The sequence below is a fragment of the Microplitis mediator genome, chromosome 7 (genome assembly GCF_029852145.1).
Source record: "Microplitis mediator isolate UGA2020A chromosome 7, iyMicMedi2.1, whole genome shotgun sequence".
NCBI classification, from domain to species: Eukaryota; Metazoa; Arthropoda; class Insecta; order Hymenoptera; family Braconidae; genus Microplitis; species Microplitis mediator.
The window spans coordinates 11785059-11810813 of record NC_079975.1 but is presented as its reverse complement, the minus strand read 5'-3'; the positions used below and the strand labels follow the sequence as shown (position 1 = coordinate 11810813).

General features: G+C 30.0%; 1 protein-coding gene across 1 annotated transcript in view; it reads right to left on the bottom strand.

The window, feature by feature from the left end:
* The window catches only part of LOC130671063 (homeobox protein Hox-A1a), a 244821-nt gene extending 229617 nt beyond the window's left edge, over nucleotides 1-15204 (bottom strand). Inside the window, exon 1 of the mRNA XM_057474753.1 lies at nucleotides 13990-15204. Coding sequence (XP_057330736.1) covers nucleotides 13990-14662 — 673 coding nt within the window. The 5' untranslated portion in view covers nucleotides 14663-15204. The remainder of the gene's footprint in view (nucleotides 1-13989) is intronic.
* Nucleotides 15205-25755: the final 10551 nt, after the last annotated feature.

Genomic DNA, 25755 nt, shown 5'->3' with positions numbered 1-25755 from the left:
GTCCTGAAAAAACCCTGAAAATTTTAAATCGCTGCGATTTTTCTTTCTTAGTGCCCCGAAGCTTTAAATTTATCGATTTTGTCAAAAATCACCATAATTGGTAGTTTCTCGGTTTTTGTTCATTTTTAGGTAGATTTTTCTAAAATCTAACTATTGTATTTGTCCTCATGGTCGATTTTTCAAGCAATTTTGTCACAACCTATCATAATTAGTTGAGTAGGGTTCGAAAATACCATCCGTTAAAAAATTTATATATGTATGTATATATATATATATATATACTAGCCGTTACCTGCCCGCTTCGCTGGGCGTAAATTACAGTTAAGTGATGATTTTTTTATTTCATGATTAAGAATATTTCTATAACTATGGCTTTGACCGATGACTTCCTCGGCAATTGTATTGATATTATTGTAGTAAGCTATAAAGAACTAATGACAAAATGCAATTAGAAATAATTACACCACAATCATAACGATGAGACGAAAATGTTATTTGCTTTTTTTTTTTTTTGAGTTGAAAACATACGCGTCTCCTTTATCAGATCTCGGATAAAAGACGGAGTTTATAATATTTTGATTGAAATGTAATTATTTTTTGTTTTTTCTTTAACATAGATTCATTGAAGTAATTCAGTTAAAGGGTGTATAAAAAATTAATATCGTACCTTTGAAACCCATTTTACACTGAGAAAAAAAACTTTTTTCAAGTATATAAATGCTTGTATCATACCGAGTGAATATTTGTTTAATCTCAGTAAAAATGTACTCCGATCAAGTATATTTTCTTAAAATAAGTATAGAAATTCTTGAATCAAGAAAATATTACTCGGTTGAAGTACATATTTTCTATGATTAAGAATATTATTTGTTTGTATAGTGCCGAGTAAATATTTTTTTAAATGAAGTATTTATACTTGGGAACATTTTTTTTTTCAGTATAGTACATAAGTAGACGATACAATTAATCGTCATACTTAATTTAAACTCTGTAACACATATATTTAAAAAACGGGAATACACTAACGTTTGACACTCCCCCAAACTCCTTTAGGAGTTGAATCTATTAAATCCGATTTATGAGAGATACTTACACAGAAACTAAAGTTATCTTAAATTAAGAAAATATTTTGGAAGCCAAATGTTTTCGGGAATCAAATCAAGATTTTCTTGAGCCAAGAGAATTTGTCTTGGTTAAAAAAAAAATTTGCCTTGGTCGGAGAAGATTTCTACTTTATCTGAGAAAATTTAGGTTTCCAAAAAAATTTTCTTGAATCAAGAATATTTATCTTCAGTCGAGAATTTTTTTTTCTGTGTACATGACAAAGTTAACGTTCATGCCGAATTTAAGCTCTGTACCATATATATTCAATGAACGGAAGCATATTAACCTTTAACGCCCCACGAACCCTCTTAGGAGTTTTGATTTTATTAAAGTATAAAGTATAATTAAAAAATAAACTTCCCTCTGAATTCTTCAATATTAATCGTACATGAACATACGTAATTGTATATAAATTACACATAATCATATATATGATTAAACCCGCCTAATTTTCGGATCTAATTATATATAAAATATGATATATATATGTATTATACATAATCATATCTAATTATATATGAGTATATATAACTTATATATGATTATATATAATTAGACCTGGCCAATTTTCAGATCTAATTATATATAACGTATTATATATAATCATATATAACCTATATATAATTATATATAAATTATATATAATTAGACCTGGCCAATTTTTAGATCTAATTATATATAAGGTCTTATATATAATTATATATAATTAGGCAAAATCATTTTTTCCCGGGATCACAAACGTTCACGCTGAATTTTAAATCCGTAAGCCTTATAGTTCCAGAGATACTATATTGAATAGATTTACATTCGTACTTAGTTACAAATAAGTCAGATTAGACTCTTTTATTTTGACTGTTTAATAAACTGTGATATACGATTCAGTTGACAGAAACAATTGATAAATGAAACAAAATCTAATCGATAAAAAAAATATAAAAAACAATTAACGCTAATGGAATAAAAACAATTGATGGCTGTAATTTAACTGTTTTTTTCTTATACTTTTAGAAAAATAATTTAAATACCCGAATCCTGAGTAACAATTGATTCAAAAAGTAGCCTATATTTTAAATGACAGCATCTTGTATATGTATAAAAAATTTCATCTCAATCAGATAAGTGGTTAATTAGTAATAAAGGTACAAACCGACAGAGAGACAGACAGACGAAAATTCCAAAATGGGTAGATAATGTATGAGTAGGTCATAAAAATGATATTTGACACATAATTCCAAATAAAAACACCATGTACAGACAGAGCCTATAGATTTATATATTAGTAAAGGTGCACAAAAACGGGTGATAAATAATATAAATGATTATTTATAGGTTATGATCTTCATTTATTTTACATATTGTGTAAGATATGTTATTTTGTCTTTTTAATCCCATATATCATACAACAAATTAAAAAAATTCAAGTAATAAATTAAATAGATTTACATTCTTACTTAGTTACAAATAAGTCAGATGAGACACTCTTATTTTGACGGTTTAATAAAGTTATTTAGTTCTTCAATAAGGCATTGGGATAACCTATCAATTTAATTGACAGAAACAATCGATAAATGAAACAAAATCTAATCTATGAAAAAAAAATATAAAAAACAATTGATATGCGTTATATAGAAACAATTGACGCTGATGGAATAAAAACAATTGATGGCTGTAATTTAACTGTTTTTTTATTGTACTTTTAGAAAAATAATTTATATACCCAAATTCTGATTTATAATTAATTTAAAAAGTAGCCTATATTCTAAGTGACAGCATCTTGTATATGCATAAAAAATTTCATCTCAATCAGATGAGTGGTTGATCAGTTATAAAGGTACAAACAGACAGAGAGACAGACAGACAAAAATTCCAAAAAGGGTAAATACAGTATTAGTAGGTCATAAAAATGATATTTGACGCATAATTCGAAATAAAAACACAATGTACAGACAGAGCCTATAGATTTATATATTAGTATAGATATAGATATAAAATATAAAATTATTAATCACTATAAGTTATATTGAATTGATCAATCTTGGTTAACTTAGCATACAAAAATAAAAAAATTATTCTAAATAACTAAGCAAAATCAAGTACTTATCTTTCAAACCAAATTATTTTTATAAGTTAATGCACAAAAACGGTTGATAAATAATATAAATGATTATTTATAGGTTATGATCTTCATTTATTTTACATATTGTGTAAAATATGTTATTTTGTCTTTTTAATCCTATATATCATACAAAAAATTAAAAAAATTCAAGTAATAAATTAAATAGATTTACATTCTTACTTAGTTACAAATAAGTCAGATGAGACACTCTTATTCTGACTGTTTAATAAGGTTAGTTAGTTCTTCAATAAGGCATTGAGATAACCTATCAATTTAATTGACAGAAACAATTGATAAATGAAACAAAATCTAATCTATGAAAAAAAATATAAAAAACAATTGATATGCGTTATATAGAAACAATTGACGCCAATGGAATAAAAACAATTGACGCTAATGAAATGAAAACAATTGATGGCTGTAATATAACTGTTTTTTTATTGTACTTTTAGAAAAATAATTTATATACCCGAATTCTGATTTATAATTGATTTAAAAAGTAGCCTATATTCTAAGTGACAGCATCTTGTATATGTATAAAAAATTTCATCTCAATCAGATAAGTGGTTGATTAGTTATAAAGGTACAAACAGACAGAGAGACAGACAGACAAAAATTCTAAAAATGGTAGATTATGTATGAGTAGGTCATAAAAATGATATTTGACCCATAATTCGAAATAAAAACACAATGTACAGACAGAGCCTATAGATTTATATATTAGTATAGATATGGGATATAACGCAGTTTTGAGGACACGATTACGCCTACAATTCTTATCAGATCTTAATGAAATTTTTCACACTTATTCTATGGGCGATTATCACGGTTAAGTTCGAAGATGGGCAAAATCGGTTGATTAGTTTAGAAGTTATGGCTTTTTGAAATTTCCATGATTTTTTGAAAAAATCAATTTTTTTCCACATTCAAGTTCATATAATTTTAAAACTAATACTCATAGACAATTTCCGTAAAAAGTATCTGAAAGCTTGTCTAATAAGCTTTAATTTATGACCTTAGACTTTATATTTCGACCATTTCATCCTATAATTTGATGGCCTTGAAAATTTTAATGGAATCAAAAAATGTTGAAAATATGGGTTTCATTCCACATAACTTATGAATTTCCCATTATAATCCGGTTTCGTCAGTTGTATTTTATTGTGCACAAAATAACCTGTAAATTTCACAGCTATTTTATATTTCAAAAGTATTTCTTTTATTACTTATGATGGATCAAATGTACCTCTACTCCCTATGATTATCACTGGTCTTGTCATTACGATAGCACCTACAGTTCTTATCGGATCTTAATGAAATTTTCCACACTTATTCTATAGGCGATTATCTTGATCAAGTTCAAAGATGGGCTAAATCGTTCAAATTGTTTTGAAGTTAGGGCTGTTTAAAATTTTCACGATTTTTCGAAAAAATCAGTTTTTATTCACTTTTAAAGTTTATATAACTTTAAAACTGAAACTCATAGATAATTTCTGTAAAAAGTATTCTAAAGCTTGACTAATAAGCTTTAATTTATGACCTTAACCTTTATGTTTCGAGTATTTCTTTCAATAATTTGATAGCCTTGAAATTTTCATGAAATCAAAAAAGTTGAAAATATGGTTTTCATTCCACATAACTTATGTATTTTCCATTATACTACAATTTTGTCAGTTGTACTTTATTGTGAACAAAATAACCTGCAAATTTTACAGCTATTTTATATTTTAAAAGTATTTCTTTTAATATTTATGATGTTTCAATCGTACCTGTAGTCCTAAAATTATATCTGATCTTGCCATCGTAATAGCAATTATAATTATGATCTCATACTAATTAAATTTTCTATAGTTTTTTCCGTGAAGGTTACTTTGTTAGGTTACCTATAAAATGTTTTGTCGAATCAACTATCTGAAGTTCTCTATCGAAAATAGTCGTCTTTTTTTACCCTCACTCTAAGAAAACGAGCCTAATATCATATCATGTCTATATACACTAACATGTATCGCAAGATATGTCTGTATGTGACTTTTTATAAATCTACCTTCCATTTCGGCTGCCGAATGGCCTTTTTTTCGATTTGAAAATGTTTTTTTTACCGATAATCTTCATTTCTTCGATCAGAAAGATCGATCATCGAAAAAAATTGAAAAAAAAACAATTTTGAAACAATTTTTTTTTTTTTTCAAAATTTTTTTTTTAAAAAATTTTTTTTTTTCAAAAATTTTTTTTTTCAATTTTTTTTGATAATCGATCTTTTTGATCGAAGAAATAAAGATTATCGGTAAATAAAACATTTTCAAATCGAAAAAATGAACAAAAACCGAGAAACTACCAATTATGGTGATTTTTGACAAAATCGATAAATTTAAAGCTTCGGGACACTAAGAAAGAACAATCGCAGCAATTTGAAATTTTCAGGGTTTTTTCAGGACACTTTGAGGTTGAAAAAAAGACGAAGATATCGTTTGTTCATCCGTTATATCCAAAGTTATAGCAAGATTTCCGAATATCCTTAAATGTGTGAATTTTGACCGGTTTTTTACTAAACAATATCGCATTAAAAAAATTTTTCTATCAAATGCCACGAATTTTCCCTTATAGAGAATGTTTTCCAGTTTTCAAAACCCTGCTTCCATTCTCTTTACGACCAATACATCCGGAGTTATTGATTATCAAAGCCAAAATAGACTTTTTTACTTTGATCAATGATAACTCGGCGCTAAATCGTCGTAGAGACTTTTTTAGGCCACCAAATTGAAGGGAACAAAATTTCCTAGAAAAGTCAGACAGTCGGATTATTCAAAAAAATTTATTGTCGCCCATAGAGGTATTGAAAGACCAGCAAAAATTTTGAAAATTTTTTTTTGTTGGTTTTCTTATGATTACTCCGGAACCGTACATGATGAAAAATTTTGAGGTACAGATCTGAAAACTAGAAACAAGTTTCTAGCCTCAAGAGGCTACAATTTGCTTTTTTTAATTTTTTCATACGAACATTTTTCACCGAGTTACAGCATGTTGAAAATCACCTAAAAATTTCGGATTTTTTTTCTATCCTTTAATTTCTGTGACCAGTGTATTTAGAATTACGATGTAACATCGTAATTTTTATAACTTCCATCGTATTATAACAGAAGCAGCACTGAAATTTTTATTTTTTTCAAAAGTAAATAGAAAGAAAAATATACCCTGATTAAAAAAAATGATTTCACACGTTAAATGTCCATAAGAGACAGGATTAGAAATGATATGAAGGATTAAAAAGTATTTAAAATGATTAAAAAACAAATTATTTTAAATACTTTTTAATCATTTTTTTTAATCAGGGTAGGAATAAGTATAGGTTTTGAATTGTAACTATCATTTTATTCTTGTTACGATATTAACCTTGTAATTTTTGAAATAATTTTTAATTCTAAAAATCTTGGTTAAAATTACGATGTTAAAAAGTGAAAAATGTAACCTACATAGTAAATTTTTAAATAAGACATTTGAATCGTCGATGTTCTCAGCGGGAAATTATGAAATTATGTCAAAGATTGATGGTTTCAATGGTGAGAAAATCACAAAACTCTTCACTAAAACTTATTATACATAAATCTTAATAAAAAAGTTTAAATGCAATTAGAAATTTGATAATTGATTTTTCTTTCTTCAAACAATATCGTGAGTCACTGAAATATTCTTGAGTAATATATTTTAAAGTAATTTCGATTCAAAGTGAATGATTATTAAACCTCGATGTCACCCTAGCGGATCGCTATCTACTAAGTATACACCGAATATACACGGTGTATACGCGGCGTATATACACTGAGTATACACTAAGTTTACACCAAAAATTTTTTTTTAAGTCCCATTTTCATAAAAATTTCTAAGTGCTGTAAGCAAAGTCAAAAGTTTTTTAAGTGTGACTGGAAAAAAATTTTTTATAACAAATACATATTTTTTTTTAATATTTAAAATATAAATAATTAGTCATACTATAAAACAATAAATGAAAAAATGAAAATCATTTGTTGAAACTACTCTGGTTTGTTTTTTTTTCCTCCATTTTATCACTCCAAAAACATACTTGCAAGATCTAAATATGATCTTTTATTTATAAAAATAAATATTTAATGTTAATTTATACCTGCATTATAAAAAATAATTTAATAAAAATATAAATATTGTTATTTTTACATTTTATAGACATGTAATAAAAAAGATAACCTCGTTCGTAGTAGGTTAGAATTTGAGGGTCAACAACTTCATCACACCTTTAAAATTGAGCCTAGTTATTAACCTTCAAATTTTAGCAACAAAACTCATTTTAATGTTTTATACGTGTATTAAAATAAATTTTAATTAAATATTGATCTATCCATACATTTTTATTAAAATTTTCTTACTGACATGATAATTAGTGCACAGATTCAATTGTTGCACCTTCTAACGTCAACTGCTTAGACTACACTACACTTAAAATATAGCTTCCTCAGCCACATACGACTAAATCATTTTTTTTTATTCAGTTAATAATTTCTATGTTTTTCAAATTGCCATTAATAAGGCTCAGAATAGATTACTATAAATTAAGAAAGAATTGATTTTCTTATTAAAGTTATAGTTTTTTAAGTAAGTTAGAAAAAAGTTGAAAAGGTCAGAAACTGGGTCATGGTCAACAACAGGGTCTTTTACCTTGTGTGTATATTTTTTTTTAATTTTTTTGAAAATTTTAATTTTTTTAAAAACTGTTAATTTTTTTTCAGAATTCGATTTTTTTTTATTTCAATTTTTTTCAAAAAAATTTTCTTCACAAAATTTGTTCTGAGGACTTCAAAAATTTTTTTTAGTGTATACTCGGTGTAAGCTCTGTGTATATCGTGCGCATATACACCGGGTAAATTCAGTGTAAACTTTGAGTGTATTTGGTGTATACTCAATATGCACCGAGTATACACTAAATAAACCCCTAATTTACACTGACACTAGGTATATATCGAGTTTACACTAAGTTTACACGGTGTATACGGATCCGCTAGGCCAATTTAAATACTAATAGATTGTTTTGTATCTGAAATATTAAAGCTACTTTTTTAACTATTTGAAGCATGTCAAATTCGTTGAATTAATATAAAGAAAAATTATACATTTGAAAGTCCCCGATAAAAAAGATTTGACTTTTTCCAAATGAAATTCACAAAAAACCGCGTTTTTCAAGCTTCAATTGTTTACATGCCAGTAAAAACTTTTTTAGACTTATGAAATTATGGATAGGAGTAGAAGAGACTTCAATTTACCGATCTATATATCACAGGCTAATGCGATTTTTTCAAACACAAGTTATTCATATTTCCAATTTAGGGTCAATATTTTATGACCAGATAGTAACAATGTGTAATAATATATTTTCGGAAATATTTATATCTGCTTGGATAAAAAATGTAAATTTTCGTATATTACTTAGATATTCGTGCATAATTAGACTAAAAAGTCTGTATTTAATGTCTTTTTCATAGTAAAACCCCTACAGTTCGACGATTCAGGAGCCTTGGCTGTTTCTAAATATTATTATTGTATCTGACCAAATATGGCTGCATATAGTCACACATTTTCAATTATTTTCATCTATTCATGGATATACGTATATTTGCTTGGATTTTAATTCTTATATACAGTTAGATCTGAGCAGATAGGGGAGGGAGGGGCAAAAGGGGGTACTTAAGGAAATACCAAGTTTTCGAGGACAGGAATACGCTAAATCTTTTTTTTTGTAGTGATTTTCAAAGTAAATAGAAGAAATTTTCAGTTACCGTTGAAAAAAAAAAATTTTTCATTTCTGCGGGCTAAGTGGGGTACTCCCTAAAAAAAGTAAAAAAACAAAATTTCTGGATTTTAAACGAATTTGATTAAGTTGAATTTTTTTTAAAGTAATTTACATGAAGAAAAATTATATTTGACATGTTTGTTGGATACAAAAGAAGAAAAAAAATTGTTAATAGTTTTTATCATAAAACAAACGTCATTCATATTTTTCAACTGGCAATTGATTTTTGAAAAAGTTTATCAAAAAAAATTCAAAGTAACGCTTAAAAATATTTACAGAAGTGATTTTGGAATGTTTAAAAACCATTTGAAATATGAAATTTTTTTTTATCAAATTTTGGGGGTACCCCGTTTTGCCCACCCTACCCCCTTCCCCTTTAACTATATATACTTATTAGGGTGGTCCTTACTTGGGATGTTTTCGAATTTTTATGTTCCCAGAGGCTTATGTGGTTCGAAATAAATAAAAAAAAATATCCTCCAAGTTTCAGGTCTCTATCTTAATTTTAACCCATCCCGCACAGCGATGTAAGTTTCTCGTTTGAATAACATTGGGTTTTTAGAATTGAACGATTAATTTTTTATTCCAGCCAAAGTAATTGTTCAAAAAATTTTCTCATTCTCGTACCCAAGTGGGTAAACGGTATATCTGTGTTGCACTAATATAGTAATCAGGAACTTCGGTCGAGTTTTGCTCATGAACAAACGAATATTTCCAAAAAATTAACGCGCACTTCGCTAATTGAGGCAGTATTGCATCATAGTGCAGTAGAATGGTCCTTAAAAGGATGATTTTCTAAATTTATGACGATTACTTCTCAAACGTTTTCAATTACGTTAAAAAAAATTCCTTCAAAGTCTAAGATCTTCATTCTAACGGGATCATGTGCCGCAAAAATTTTTTTGTGATTTTCCCAAGAAAAATTTTTTTTTATATTTTTTGATTTTGTGTCTTTTTAAAAGATATATGATGCTTTCAATCGATATCTGAGATCGGTATATCTGTGCGACTAATAATATTATGTCTTATTTTAAAATTCAATGAATAATATAAATAAATTAAATTTCTTTTAATACTTGCTTCAAAAAATTAGTCACTAAGTTTATTATTTGTTTTAAGCAATGAATAATAAACAAAAAGTTTATAGTTTTGTGTATTATAATGTCAAAATAGTGATTTATTTACAATTTTATAACTATAATAAGTTATTAATAAAAGAGATCTATTTATAAATAAATATAATAAACTTAAAAAATCACAAAGAAAAATTTGCAGCACATGATCTGGTTGGAATTAAGAGCTCAAACTTTAAAGGAATTCGTTCGGCCGTAATTGAAAACGTTTGAGAGATAATCTTAATAAATTTTAAAAAAATCTGTCTATCGGTTGACCCTGCGGGCTAGCCCTAAAACTTCCCGCTGTTTTCAAGCTCATGGAGCTCGAAAAGATTATTGTGAATACATTTTCGAGCTCTTCGAGCTCGAAAATACTTTTGTATGCCCTTGTTTTCAAAAAAATTATTTTTTAGCATTTCTTTCTCTCATGATATCTCGCGAACGAATTAACCAATTTTGATGGTTGAGGCGGCAATTGACGCGTATTATTAAGTTCTAGAGATGATTAGATTTTGAAATCGAATGATTCAATTTTTTTGCAGATATCCGAAAAAAAACCTTTTTCACTATTTTTTTAATCAACGATATCTCGTAAACGAATTGACCGATTAAGACGGTTGGGGGGGAAAAATTGACGTAATTTATCAAGTTATAAAGCTGATAAAATTTTAAAATTGATTTATCCAGTCATTTTTGAGAAATTTCAAAAACAACAAAAATAAAATTTTTTTTGAATTCTTTCGTCAACGATTTCTCTTGAACGAATGAACCGATTTTGATGGCTGAGGTGGCATTCGACGCGGCTTATAAAGTTTTAGAGCTGATTAGATTTGGGAATCAATCCATCGAGCAAATTAAAAGTTATCTGAACAAAACATTTTTGAAAAAACTATATTTTTGAAATATCTCCGAACGCACCCTACTGATTAAGCTCAAATTTTTACAACTTCAAGATATTAACAAGCCGCGTCGAATGACACCTCAAAGATCAAAATCGGTTCATCCGTTCAAGAGCTATGAATATTTACATACATACATACATACGTACGTACACACATACATACACTCGGACATCATCGTGAAATCGGTCAGGATAGCTTCCTAGAACCTCAAAACGTCAAAATCTGATAGAAATTCAGTTTTTGCAAATCGGACCGAAACCAATAACTTCCCGAATTATTGAAAATTGTTAATTTTCTTAGCGGGAAGTTAAAAATCATCCTTTGACGGACCTTTCCACTACACCATGATTCAATACTGCCTCATTTAGCGAAGTGCGCTTTAATTTTTTGGAAATATTCGTTTGTTCGTGAGCAAAACTCGGCCGAAGTTCCTGATTATTATATTAGTGCAACACAGATATACCATTTACCCACTTGGATGCGAGAATGAGAAAAAGTAAGAACTTTTGATAAGGATGCAGAGTGATTTTTTGTTATTTTAATAAAATTTTAGACAAATATGAAAAAAATTTATTTTTTCTTTTTTTTCATCTTGCTGTACCTCCAAAATTATAGTAGCTAAAAATCTGTAAAAATTCTGAGAAGTAGCTACTACTATAAGGATAAAGCCTACAGAGTTTCAAATTTTTTGAATAATTACTTTGGCCGAAATAAAAAATTAATTGTTCAATTCCAAAAACCCCATGTTATTCAAACGGGAATCTTACATCGCTGTGCGGCACGGATTAAAATTAAGATAGAGACCTGAAACTTGGAGGATATTTTTTCTTATTTATTTCGAACCACATAAACCTCTGGGAGCATAAAAATTCGAAAATGTCCAAAATAAGGACCACCCTAATACTTATACATGCTTGGAGATAAGTATATCTGCTTAGAAATCAATCTTTATATCTGCTTATATATACACTCTAAAACCAAGTGTGTTACAAGTGTATTATTTTAACACATATTAAATGTGTTCTATGTTTAAGGCCATAAGTGAAACTTTAGTTTTTTGTAGTCATTTAAAACACGTTTCACGGTGTATTAAATATCTATAGATTGCTTATGGCGTTTCAATGTTATTTGGGAAGTGTGTTAATTTTGACTACATACTTGGTTTTAGAGTGTAGTTGAATTTGAGAAGACATAACTACATATGCTTATATATAGCAAGATCAAATATTTGTATTTGGATACAAACAGATATAACAAGATCCAGACATATATGGTTGGGTCCAAACGTTTTTTATTAAGAAATTAAAAATTACTACTATGCAAATAGAGAATAAAAAAATTGTGTAAAACGGTGAAATTGGTAATTTAATGTACTAGTAAAGTATCATAGTTAACATTGTAATACAATTTATCAAAATTTTGAGTGTATGCTTTTGTGTGACGGAAGGGGGTACGAGTTCAGAATATGCTGATTCATCAGATAGATCGGAATAGGAAGCGACAATTAACACATGCACGTGGCATGGTCAATGCATATGCTAGCTGACAAATGTACGAGAACTCGTAGAATGTAAATATACATTCACCTACAGTAGTACATCAAAAATCCTCTCATCTTTCACTCGCCTACCCACCCCTTTAAAAAATATTGTTACTGTAGTATTTTTGTGATTTTTTAATATTGAGTGTAACATTTACACAATCTCTATGTGTTATATATTTCATTCACACGTTTTTATCACTTGCTATAAACTATCAAGGTCTATCAATCAATAAATAAAACAGATTATTATGTCTGTATGTGAGAGAAAAATATTAAGAAAAGAAAACTACAATTATTTTTTTGATGGCGATGAAAAAAAAAACCATTGGAAATATTACACAGTTGAAAATTTTGTGTTCTTGTGTATAAAAATTCAATGGTTAAATAATTTGTGTCAATTATTTGATACCATCAACTGTAAATTTTAGTATAAAGTTGAATGTGTTGTCTGATCTCAACAAGTTTTAAACCTGTATTATTGTTTGACACAACTATAGTGTTAAATTAACACGAAAAATTGAGTGGACCATTTGGGACATGTGATTTGTGTTAAATTTAACACAAATTTTTCACCTGTGTACACTGAGAAAAAAAAATACTTTTATGAAGAAAATTTACTTAATACAAGAACATATATTCTTGATAATTTTCGAAAACTTATAATTTTGTCTCAAGAATTCGTAGAATTGATGAAAATAATTTTTATTCAATTCAAGCAAAGCTATTCTTTGTTTACCCATAATATAATAACAAATGCATATAATATCAAAATAAATTTGATGCTCTTTTCTCGAGGAAATTAATGATTAATAATAATAAAATAAATATTTGTAACTGATTTCTAGAACCAATAAATTCTGGTTTGGACAATAGTACTTGTTTTTTTCAGTGTAGCTGGCTTCATTGGAAAATAAAAATTATCCAAGTAAATTATTTTTCAACCAGAATAATTAAAATAAAAGACAAATGGCTTTAGAGTAGAGCTTGATACGTCATTGAATTCTGACGCTTGTCTAATATTATAGGCACCAATCGTAAGAGCTTAATATAAGGGTGAAGCTAAGTGGCAGAACAGCTGACGCCACGAACTCCACCCCAGGAACGAAGTCCATGAGTAGAGGTGTGAGTGCAAGGCAAGAGACTGAGTGAGCAACTGAAAGAGAAAGAGCTCCGACGAGCCGCACGCACGCTGTGTCTCGTCTTGAGTGTGTGTGGATGAGATTTAGGGAGCGTCGGGTGCAAGTCTGGCTCCGACACTGATTTGTAGCGAGCTTTGTGTCGAGCGTGAACGCCTTGTCAGAGAGTTGCCTAAAGTACTGCTCTATGACCAAATATGATATTCACATTATCGAAATTATATATATATATATATATATATATATATATATACTTACCACTGTTGCGACGGCGCTCATAATCATCGGCAAGAATAGCCTTTACACCGAATTTGAGTTCCGGTTTTTCTTTTATTTGAATAGTCCGAGATGACTTAGTGATAGGTGATGTATATGAATTAATTGGACTCATATCCCGGCCACACTGATCATCGCTACAATTATTGCTATAAGTTTCTTCAACACCGATCCTTTCTTCACTTTCCGTGGTTATTCTTAACGAATCTGGATTATCATAACCTACCCAATCTCTATCAAGCTCTAAATCTCTTGATACTTGATCATCATCTTGGAGACGATTATCTTCAACTTTTATTCTTTTAGCTAATCTTAATTGAGTCACTTGCTCGTGATAAGTAAGGAACTCACCATCCGTTTCAGGTTCGGTTTCAGTTTCCATATCTACATCTATTCTGACAGACCCATTCTCTTCAAGGTCACCAATACTATCTGGATGACGCCGTAATCTTTTATCAAGTCCAAGATTACCGACTGTGATAGCATTATTTTCTTTCTCACGTTGACAAGCCATCCAACTTGCTGCCCAATTATTCAAAGTTAAACTTAATTCACTATCTGGGGTTGCATTTCTCTGTAAAAGATTCTCCATCAAAAAATTCGAAGCAGTTCGTTGCTCCAAATTTTTAAACATTGCAGCAGGAGATGGTATCATAACTTTTTCCACGCAAGTTTTATTTAACAATTTGTTTAATAACTTAAAAATTTCTTTATATTTATACCGACTGATTTTGTAAAATTCAAGGTTTTCTTCATAATTTATGAATATTCCACAATTTTTATAAAAACACACTAAATTACAACATTATCACAGTTAATAAACATACATATCACTGAATATGATTATATAGTATTGAATATAATAGATCACGTATATAGTGAACACCACTGACAATGTGTTTAAATCTGTATGACAACCCGAATGTGACGCGAATGTGCAGCCCCCGAATGAATAGGTGGTCAAGAGAAATGTAGCATTTCTCTCTCTTTCCTATTCTTGTTCATGATGCCCCTACCCTTGATGATTTGAGGGAGGCTCAGCGACGATACCAAACTTACTGTATCACTGAAGGGGGAAGGCGATTTCTCTGAGGTTGGATTGCTTCAGAGTCTTACCAAGCAGAGGTTTCTCGATCTTTCGCATACTATCGTTCTCTCTCATTTCTCCCTCCTAGTCAGTTTAGATAATACAAACTATAATCCAAGCTATTCAAGGTTTTGCCCGTTTGGTAATGCCGTAATAAAATCATACTTCCATCAAACAGCACTGCATACCCCTTAAAACAGAGAATAGACGAGCGCGCGCACGTCAGGCTTACCGCGGCAAAGAGTAAAGGGATACAGACATGTAGAGGGGTTGCTCATGATAGCAACCAAAAGAGAACGCAAATGAGTGAGACATCAAGCGCAAAAGAGAAAATAAAAAAGTCCAGATTCGCATTCCTTTAGTCAACGATTGGATTTTATTTGACGATGCCTCGCATTCTGCCGGCCAATCCTCGTCGAGTTACGGGGGTGAAACCAACCACGCCCATCTTGGCCACCCCCTGCAAGTATAGAGGGTAGGGCATGTACTCTGCATTGTGCCTACACCCTTATCAAGTTTATTATCTTTGCCACCTATCGTGATCTGTATGCTTAGCCGTTTAACGCAATGTTGTTTTTGCACCAGAAAACGATGCATATATATATATATATATATATATATATATATATATATATATATATATATATATATATATATATATATATATATATATATATATGTATATATATTCATATATATATTTACACTTACGTATGTGTGTGCACATTTGTAATTTTAAATACATAGTTCCATCACTGATAACATTTAAATTATGTCTCCATTGATATTTCATCTAAATTTAAGACACGTTTATTTAATATTTTTCGATATATTTACGTTTCAGAAAATAATTGTGCATTGCGATAGTCCGATGAGTTCGGTATTAGTTAGCCATAGGCGTTTAATTTACTTTCACATGAATATGTGTGATTCTATTATTCATAATTAAAATTCACTATTTAATCTAATAATGACTTTATCAATGAATATATATATATATATATATATATATATATATTAATGGTCTATCATCATTGGTAGAGATCATGACGCAGATAATTTCATTACTGATATCATAGTTTCAGCCACTCAAATTGACTTTTTTTTTTAAATCGTCTTCACCTTTTACTTCTCTCATAAAAGTTTTTTTGCGCTGTAAATTTTTCTTAAATTATCCTTAAAGATTCCGTTAGTGGTAATTCACGAATAAGATCGGGAAAACACAGAACCAACGAGATCGTTTCACAGCGTTATTGAAGAGGGAGAGACTTGGATTGGAACCACGCCCCCGTGATGAGAACGTTTTGGTGAATGATATGAGAGTGAAAGAGAAAGAATGTTGGCTATCTAGTACGATACGGCATTGTTACTTATCACCTTCTAGCTCAATACGCCGGTCTCGAGATTCGAGGAATTTTGTACGATTGCAAAAGAGATGAGTATGAAAAAATAAAAAAAAATGAAAGGTCTACGGTTAGAAGCAGGTAGAGTAAGGAATAAAAAAAACGATAGAAGGGAGGAAAAATAATGAAATGAACATCGCGAGTAGAGCGAGTCCTCGAGAATTATTATAAGAGCCGGCAGCGTGTTATCGCTTATATAAATTGAAAGCAGAAAATGTGCTCTGATGAAAGCTTTATTTTTCTCGTTCTGTCTTTTTCACTGTTAAAAAATTCGTTATATAGAGATTCATTTTTTTGTATTTCAATCTTTATTACTTTTCAACTTTTATTTGTATTTTGACTTTAAAGTGAAGAATTTCTCTAAATTGAAAAAAAAAAAATTTCTAATGGATACAAAATTTTCAATTTTAGATGTTTATAAATTCTATGACGGAAGCAAACTTGTATACAAGGACAGCAGTAGAAAAACTAGGGTGATCGGTCCAGTGAATAAATTAAATCAGTAAATGAACATTGTTTAATTTTTGCGTACATCATTTAGATTTTAATCACAATTACTTAATGAAAATACTTTATTGCTGTTTGATTGACAACTTGTACAATTTTAATTCTAATATTGTTACATATCCTTCTGTATTAAAATACTGAAAAATGTGACTGTTTATTCACTGGTTCAGCGTTCATTTACTGGCATAGCCACCCTATACCATACTCGTTTAAATAAATATGATGCTTGGCACTGTACATTTGTGTATAAATTGAGATTAAAAAGAGTTTAAATACTCATGGCTTCTGCTGTGAGACAGCCACTTAACTTTTTGCTGTTGACTAAGTTGAAAAACTCGGGCAAAGGAATTAAAAAAAGGGTTTGAAGCTCTTTAAGCTTATGTATGTATACATATTATCTTCCAAATATGCCTTTTGAGCTATTGAAGCTCAGATCCATTTCTATTTTTAGTTACAAACCTCATGATACGAAAATTTGAAGCTTCAAAAAAAATAATATTTTATTTTATGAAATTTCACAACAACATTTGCTTCAACGAACTGACTGATTAAGAAGATTAATTCCCGACTAAAATTTTTCATAAGGATCTGACAACATCCTTATCAGGTTAAACTTATTTCCAATAAGCAGGTCCAGATCGGGATATCCTGACGAGGAACTAATATGGATGTAACGCCAATGACCCATGAGGTCCTTATCAGAATCACCTTATCAGGATATCCTCATCAAATCCTTATCAGGGTTCCCTGTTTAGAAAATCTCATAGAATCCATTAGATTCTCATAAATTCCTATAGAAATTTTATAAGAATGAATAAGTTCTATGAGAAGTGCTATAGTTAAGTATAGGACTTTATAACATACAGCTATAAGAATCTATCGGTTTTTTTAAGCAGGGTTACCTTATAAGTAATTATTTTTAAAAAATAATATTAAATTGTGAAAAAAAAAGAGAAAATTTTATTTCGATCCGAAATGTGATCTAATGTATTACGAGAATTACGTAGAAGAAGTAAACATGTTTTTTATTGATGAAAAAATCTCAGTGACTGCTGGGCTCGAACCTGCATACTTTCGATTCAAAGTCCTTGATGGCACCCACTGCACTGACCCACATATGTGATCGTGTAAGTGTAAATATTATATTCATTATGATATCAAAGAATAACTGATGAAGAAGTATACAAAATCCGTGATGCAATGATTGACTTAATTTTTATATAAATATATTATTGTTCTGTACTTTGTTTAATTTTCAGCCGGTAAATAAAATATTTAAAGGGATTGGATAACTTTTTCATTGATACAGATATCCTCATGTGGTTCTGATATAAGGAACACGTCAGGTTTACCTTATGGCAAATTGAATTTTTTTGAATAAGGATATCCTAATGTGGTCCTGATAAGGAACTCGTCGGGTTCGCCCTATTAAGGCAAACCTTATATTAACCTGAGAAGGTCATCGTGGTACTCCAGGCAAATTAGGAAAAAATTCTGGTCGGGTTCTTACAATACTTCAAAAAGCTTGGGTAAATTCAAATCTGAAAAAGTGTTGACGCCAAGTTTTATAGAAAATTCAAAAAAAGAAATCTTTCAGTATTTGAATTCTGTAATGGAATATATAAGATCAAATATTAAATGGTATTTTCAACCGATTATACTATTGAATTTGAAACAATGCTGAAATTAAATTTTGCGAATGCAGTGAGGAATCTCTGTTTTATAAGAGAAACAAAAATATGATTCGTAACTTTATACGGCAATTTATTTTAAATGAAAATAAATCTAGAAAGTGCTTGACCCCACAAATCAACCCCAAAGTTTTACGCTGTTGTTCAGCTTGAAGTATACGGAATCATTATTATCTATTTCTACGATCGGTAAGCTCAGAACTGTTTTGACTAATATACTATTAAAAAAATTCGAAAAATCGAAATCAGCTAAGGATGAAAAAATTTCGAAAGTATTGATCAGAATTTATTCTAAAATTAATTGATCGATCAGATAACAATCATGGAAACATCAAAATACAAAGTTTAATAAATGTAGGATTAACGTAGTGTGGTAAACGTGGCTTGTTGAAAAATGAGCTCTTAATATTTATATTAAAAAGTCGCTCATCACAATTTTATATTTCCTATTTAAATAACATGGGAATAAACATTTTAAGTTTGGAATTTTATGCTTCGGCAATGGCTCATTGTGCAGATAAGCTGAGAATAGAAGTTAGTAGGGAATTAAACGCTCCACAGAAAATCTCTCTTATCAAATTTTAATAAATTCATTTTTTCAAAAGTTATTGATGCTTGAAGTCAAATGTATAGTGAATTTCGAGATCTTTTTATTTTTCCGGCGGAATTATTAGACTTATCACAAAATCTTTCTTGTTGACAATTTTATTTCTTATAAATTATCTCTGGTAAAGTTTTTATAAGTTCCGACATATTTTCTAGTTATTTACATTTTTATGTAAAGATCTTGAAATCAATCAGAACACTATCTTTTTAAGACCTTGACATTAAAATGTAAATAACTAGAAAACAATACGAAATTTTAAAAAATTTTACAAGGAATAATTTGTACGTAATCGAATTGTCGACAGAAAAGATCTTATGCCATTTTGTGATAAGTCTAATAGTTTCGCCGAAATATTAAAAAGATCTTGAAATTTACTATGAATTTGACTTCTAACTCCAATAACTTTTGAACAAGTGGATTTATCAAAATATAAGAAGAGAATGTTTTTGTAAAGCGTTTAGTTTCCCATAAAATTATATCCTGAGCTTATCAACAAAATGAGCCACAAAAAACAGAACACAAAAAATTGTCCAATTTTATTTTATTTTTTACTTTTTTTGGAAATTTCATTTTTTTTCTCTCGTCCTTATGTTTACTGAGTAACTATCGCAAATATGGAAGAAAAGTAAAAAAAAATTATTATTTTCATTTTGATGATGATTACATAATTAAAGGAACACAACTTGTTAATATAATTGTTTTGCAAAACTTCAATCGATCACCCCAGAGAAACGGTTCAATAAATCAACTTAAAAATTTACAAGGTTATTGGGGGTACATTATGCTCGATAATGATCTGGCAACATTAGTCTTTTCATCGAAATTTACAAAGCAGCGGTTGATTTACTGAAAAACCAAAAAAAGTAATTTTTAACTTCCCGCGGAGATAATCGACGATTTTCTGAAAATTCTTAACTTCCCGCGGAGAAAATCGACGATTTTCTGAAAATTCGGGAAGTTATTGGTTTCACCCCGATTTTCAAAAACCGGGTTTTCATCATATGTCAACATTTGAAGGTGCTAGGATGCTATTCTGACTTTTCCAGAGCGATGTCTGTATGTGTGTGTGTGTGTGTGTGTGTGTGTGTGGATGTAAACCTCTCATATCTTTTTGATGAATGAACCGAATTAGATGGTTCTTGCCACATTCGAAAGATATCTTCTGAACTTAGATTTAAAAAAAAAATTTAGACCATTTAGTCAAATAAACTCTGAGATATTTAAGAAATACGAAAAAAAAAAAATTTTTTTTTTCATTTTTTTTTAATATTGTGAAAACTATTGGATCGATTAATTCCAAAATCTAATCAGCTCTAGAACTCGATAAAAGCTTTCGATTGCCACCAAGAACGTCTCAATCAGATAATCCGTTCAAAAGATATCGTCGACGAAAGAAACAGTAGAAAACGGTTTTTTGCAAATATCGTCGAAACGACTAAACCAATCATTCCCAAAATTTCATCAGCTTTAGACCTCAATAAAACGCGCCGATTGCAACCTCAACCGTCTCAATCGGATAATCCGTTCAAGAGATATCGTCGACGAAAGAATGGAAAAAAATTGTTTTTTTCCGTTTTTCGTGGATATTTCGGAATCTATCATATCGATCGATTCTAAAATCTAATCAGCTCTAGAACTCGATGTAAGTATTTTATTGCCACCTCAACCGTCCCAATCGGATAATCCGTTCGTGAAATATCGTCGACGAAAGCATAGAAAAAAATCGTTTTTTTTTTTTTCATTTTTTGTGATTATTCAGAACTCGATAAAAGCATTCGATTGCTGCCAAGAACGTCCCAATCAGATAATCCGTTCCAGAGATATTGTTGACGGAATAATAAATTTAAAATCTATATCTGCTTTTTCCATTGATCAACATCATAATTACTGAACAGAATTACTCAAAACTAATATGTTCTTCTTTATATAAGCCATTGAAAGTGATTGCTCAAAATTCGTCATGTTCGCTGGTATCACGATATCCTTACACGATGTAGATACAACGTATCACGTAAATACTTATTTTTGAGCTAATTTTTTAACATAATTGTAAATAAATATATAACAAACATTCATTCATAAATTTTTAAATTTTAACATAAACTGTAACCCTTTTGAGCTTGAAAAGCTCATAAGAAAAGAGAAACAAAGGTATTTTCGAGCTCGAAAATGTATTTATACTAATTTTTTCGAGCTCTTAGAGCTCAAAAACAGCGGGAAGTTTAGTGGCTGGCCTGCAGGGCCAACTGATGCCCAGATTTTTTTGTACTTATTTCTAATGAATATTATGGATAAGAAAAAAATTTGTTTCCCAAAAAGTTATGAAAGAGTCTTGTAGGGAATTTATCAAAGTTTTTGAAGCCGCCCCTCGAAGGCTAATTATCTGAAAAAAAACTTTCACAGCCTGTGGACTCTTCGGAAAAAAAAAAAAAATGGAAAATTTTGGTCCCACGGTATTTCTCACGTTTGCATAGTTGTAGCTCTAAGAAAATGTCAATCGAAATGCATCGAAACTAGAGATTTCAAACTATAAAATGCTTTTTTAAGAATCTCAATACGATTATTTTTAACAAAGTTACAACTTTGCGAAAAAATTTCTAAAACTTTTTTGTTCCTTTAACTTTTACCATGAGTATATTACATCATTTTGATTACATGTTAATGTACATGTGAACGTTTATATATCTATGAACGCACATAAGACTTCCTTTAAAAACAGTAGTGAACAACCATAAAGATCAGAAAAACGATTATTTATTGGAAATATGATCTTCAAAAATCTGATCTATTACAATAATTCATTTATTTTCATATTTTTGGGATAGAAATGAGGATATAAAAATTACAATTGTGCGGCATTAAAAGAAAAAATGAAAGAGTATAACAGTGGCCGATAATATTATTATACCAATAGGGGAGCAGTTACGAACACGTGACGTTCGCCTTATATCGTTTTCTCTTATACCATGTCATGTCATTGCCATATAAACGTTACCGTATCAAATATATGCTATTCAATGGATCTAGCTTTTTTCCAGCTAATGAATTGTCCTATATTTTGTGATTACTGTCAAATGCCTTTCAGTGCCACGTGCTTCGTTTTAATTTATTTAATTCTCATTGTATTGCCTGGAATGTGGTAACAGATGGTTCGTTAAATATATATATATTTACATATATGTGTGAATCTATTTTTTAGAAACCCTATAAATTTTTCAAAAAAAAGTAAAAGCGATTCTAATTAATAGGAAATAAGTTTTGCTTGTATTAGTTACCCATTTGGACTAAGTTTCAGTTTCCTTCCAATGTTTATAGAAATATAAATATTTAATTAAGTATTGTTTTTTTTTCGTTTTGTAGCTGAAAATTTCGAATTCGTTATTTTCATTTATAATCCAATAGGAATTAATAGTCATCAGTAGTTTTCTGCTAATGGGCATACAAATTTGGTATTATTATGCGTTGTAGATCAAGTCTTGGTAGTATATTCTGGCCCGATCCTCGACCCTATCTTATATTCTAAAGTTGAACCAAGCTTGGTCAGCTAAGCGTGAACTAAAAGTTTACTCTTGGCCTCTTCAGCTTAAGCAAACTGTACTTTGGATAAAACTTTCGCGCTGATTATTTAAGTTTTTCTAATATAATTTATGATTATATCACTCCAAGTTGTTTTTACTCATTAAAAATTAACTTGGTTCACGAAGAATTAGCTTTAACTAAAAACATTATAAGGAAGAAAAGAATTTGTTATTCAACCAAGAAAATCTTATATTTGTGAAGCTTACTTAGGTTTGATGCAAAAAATGTTCTTTAGCGATAAATGTTTATACTTAACTCAAAAAAATATTATTTCAATCCAATAAACATCAAATTCTTAACTCAAGTACATTTCCCTTCAACTGGAAATAATATATGTTAAGTCGACGCAAAGGAAATCGAAAATGTTAAAAAGAAAGGAATATTCTTAGTTTTAATTCGATTTTTAAAAATCTTTTTCCCGACAGAAATTAACGTTTTCAAGTTCTATAGAGCTATTCTGGATGATTTCGAAATAATGTCCGAGTGTTTGTATGGGTGCGTATTTACGTATGCGTACGTATGTGTATATGCAAACATTTTATTATTGTCAAACAGATTGACGAATTCAGAAAGATCATTAATTTGCCATTCGGAAAGGCTTGTTGAAACTTCGGTTTTGTGGGAATTCGAGCTCAAGGAGCTCGAAAAAATTATTGAATGCAATTGTTTTTTTATGAGATTTTCAAGCTCAAACAAGTTACGTTTTATGCTGAAGTTTAAAGTCTCTTATCATTTTTTGATAAATCCATCTCTTCAAATGTTATTGGAGCTGGAACTCAAATTTATAGTCAATTTCAAGACCTTTTTCATTATCGAGCGAAACCATCAGACATCACTAAATGTCTTGAGATTTGTTTTTGTCGACAATTTTATTCCCTACAAATTATTTCTGATGAAATTTTTCAAATTCCGCATAACATTCTAGGGGCGATGCCGAGTTGAGCGCAAACTACCTGAAAATTCCGACTTGAGTGCAGGGTCATAACTCCCTTGTCCGACTTGAGCGCAAGGTCATAATCCCCACGTTCGACTTGAGCGCAGTGTCATATATTGAGAAAAATGTTAGCTCGAAACCTACCAATTTTTATTATGCTGTCGACCAAACTTGAAACAGGAAGGAAAGCATCCAAAAAATTATTATGCTCTTATGAAAAATTATTATGCTCTTACGAAAAATTATTATGCCACATAACATCTATTATAATGTATGGAAGTGATTGTTATTAAATCTTATCGATAAGTGTCTCGCGCGTAGTAAGTATTATGATACAGCATAACAATTTTTCGTACGAGTGTGATAATTTTTTGAATGCTTCTTTTCCTGTTTCAAGTTTGATCGACAGCATAATAAAAATTAGTAGGTTTCGAGCCACCATTTTTCTCCTTGTAATCCCCGTGCCGACTTGAGCACTGGGTCGTAATCTCCTCGTACGACTTGAGCGGACGGTTGTAATTTCCTCGTCCGACTTAAACACAGGAAATAATTTCATATCTGACTCATGCGCGAGCCGATCTGGGATTGCGCTCAAGTCGGACGAGGAGATTTCGACCCGGCGCTCGAGTCGGACGCAGGGATTACGACGCTACGCTCAAGTCGGACGCGGGGATTATGACCTTGCGCTTAAGTCGGACAAGGGAATTATGACCCTGTGCTCAAGTTGGAATTTTCAGGTAGTTTGCGCTCAACTCGGCATCGTCCTATTTTCGAGCTCCTTGAGCTTGAAAATAGCGGTAAGTTTCAGGGTTGACCAGTTTCCAAATTTTTAATATCCTCTAAACAAAAGTGAAAATTTTCAAAAACAAGGTCCATTTTAAGTTTCTCAAAAAAAAGGTTCATTTTAAGGTCTTAGGGAGCTATCCTGATTATCTTCAGGAGGATGTCCGAGTGTATGCATGTATGTATGTGTGTGTGGACGTGCGTGTGTAAATATTCTGTAAATTTTAAACGGATGAACCGATTTAGATCTTTAAGGTGGCATTTGACGCAGCTTATAAATTCCAAGCTGCTGTAGAAATACAAGCTTTATTGGCACAGTGCATTCCAAGTTATTCCGAAAATAACATATTTTGAAAAACTTTTTTTTTTTTATAATTTTCGATGTACTTAGTAGATTGATTTCAAAATCTACTAAGCTTTAGAAATTTATAAGCCGCGTCGAATGTCACCTCAACCCTCAAAATCGGATTAATTGTTTAAGAGAAATCGTTGTCGAAAGAATTTCGAAAAAGTGTTTTTTTCTAAGCTCAAAAATCGCAAAACTTATTGATTCTACTAACGTTTTAGCGTGAGAGCCCGGCAAAACATCATCAGATCATGCATGATCATGCGTTAATCTCATACATGATCATACCTGAATATTTGCCAGCCGTGAGCATGCTTGATTATGCTTGGTCAGGCATGATTATGCTTTCTCATGTATGATCACGCATGCTCATGGCTGGCAAATATTCAGACATGATCATGCTTGAGCAAGCATAATTATGTTTGACCAAGCATGATGAGACCTGATCAAGCACAATCCCTAGAATTATTTTAAAAATATAAAAAAATAATGATAATATAATTTTAAATTAACTTATTTTGTTAGTATTGATGTATACACTAATGCAAAAAATTAAAGGAGCAGAAAAATTTTATAAATTTTTTAGTGATTTTTGGAAGGCTGTAACTTGGTGAAAAATGATCGTATCGAGATTTTAAAAAAAGCATTTTACACCTTGAAATTTCTAGTTTTGGTGCATTTTTTTCAAAATTTTTTAAAAGCTCCGGTTATTGCGCAAGCATGAGAAATACCGCGAGACAAAAAATTTCTAAATTTTTTTTTTTTCCGAAAAGCCCATGGACCGCGAAAAAATTCTTTCAACTAAACGAAT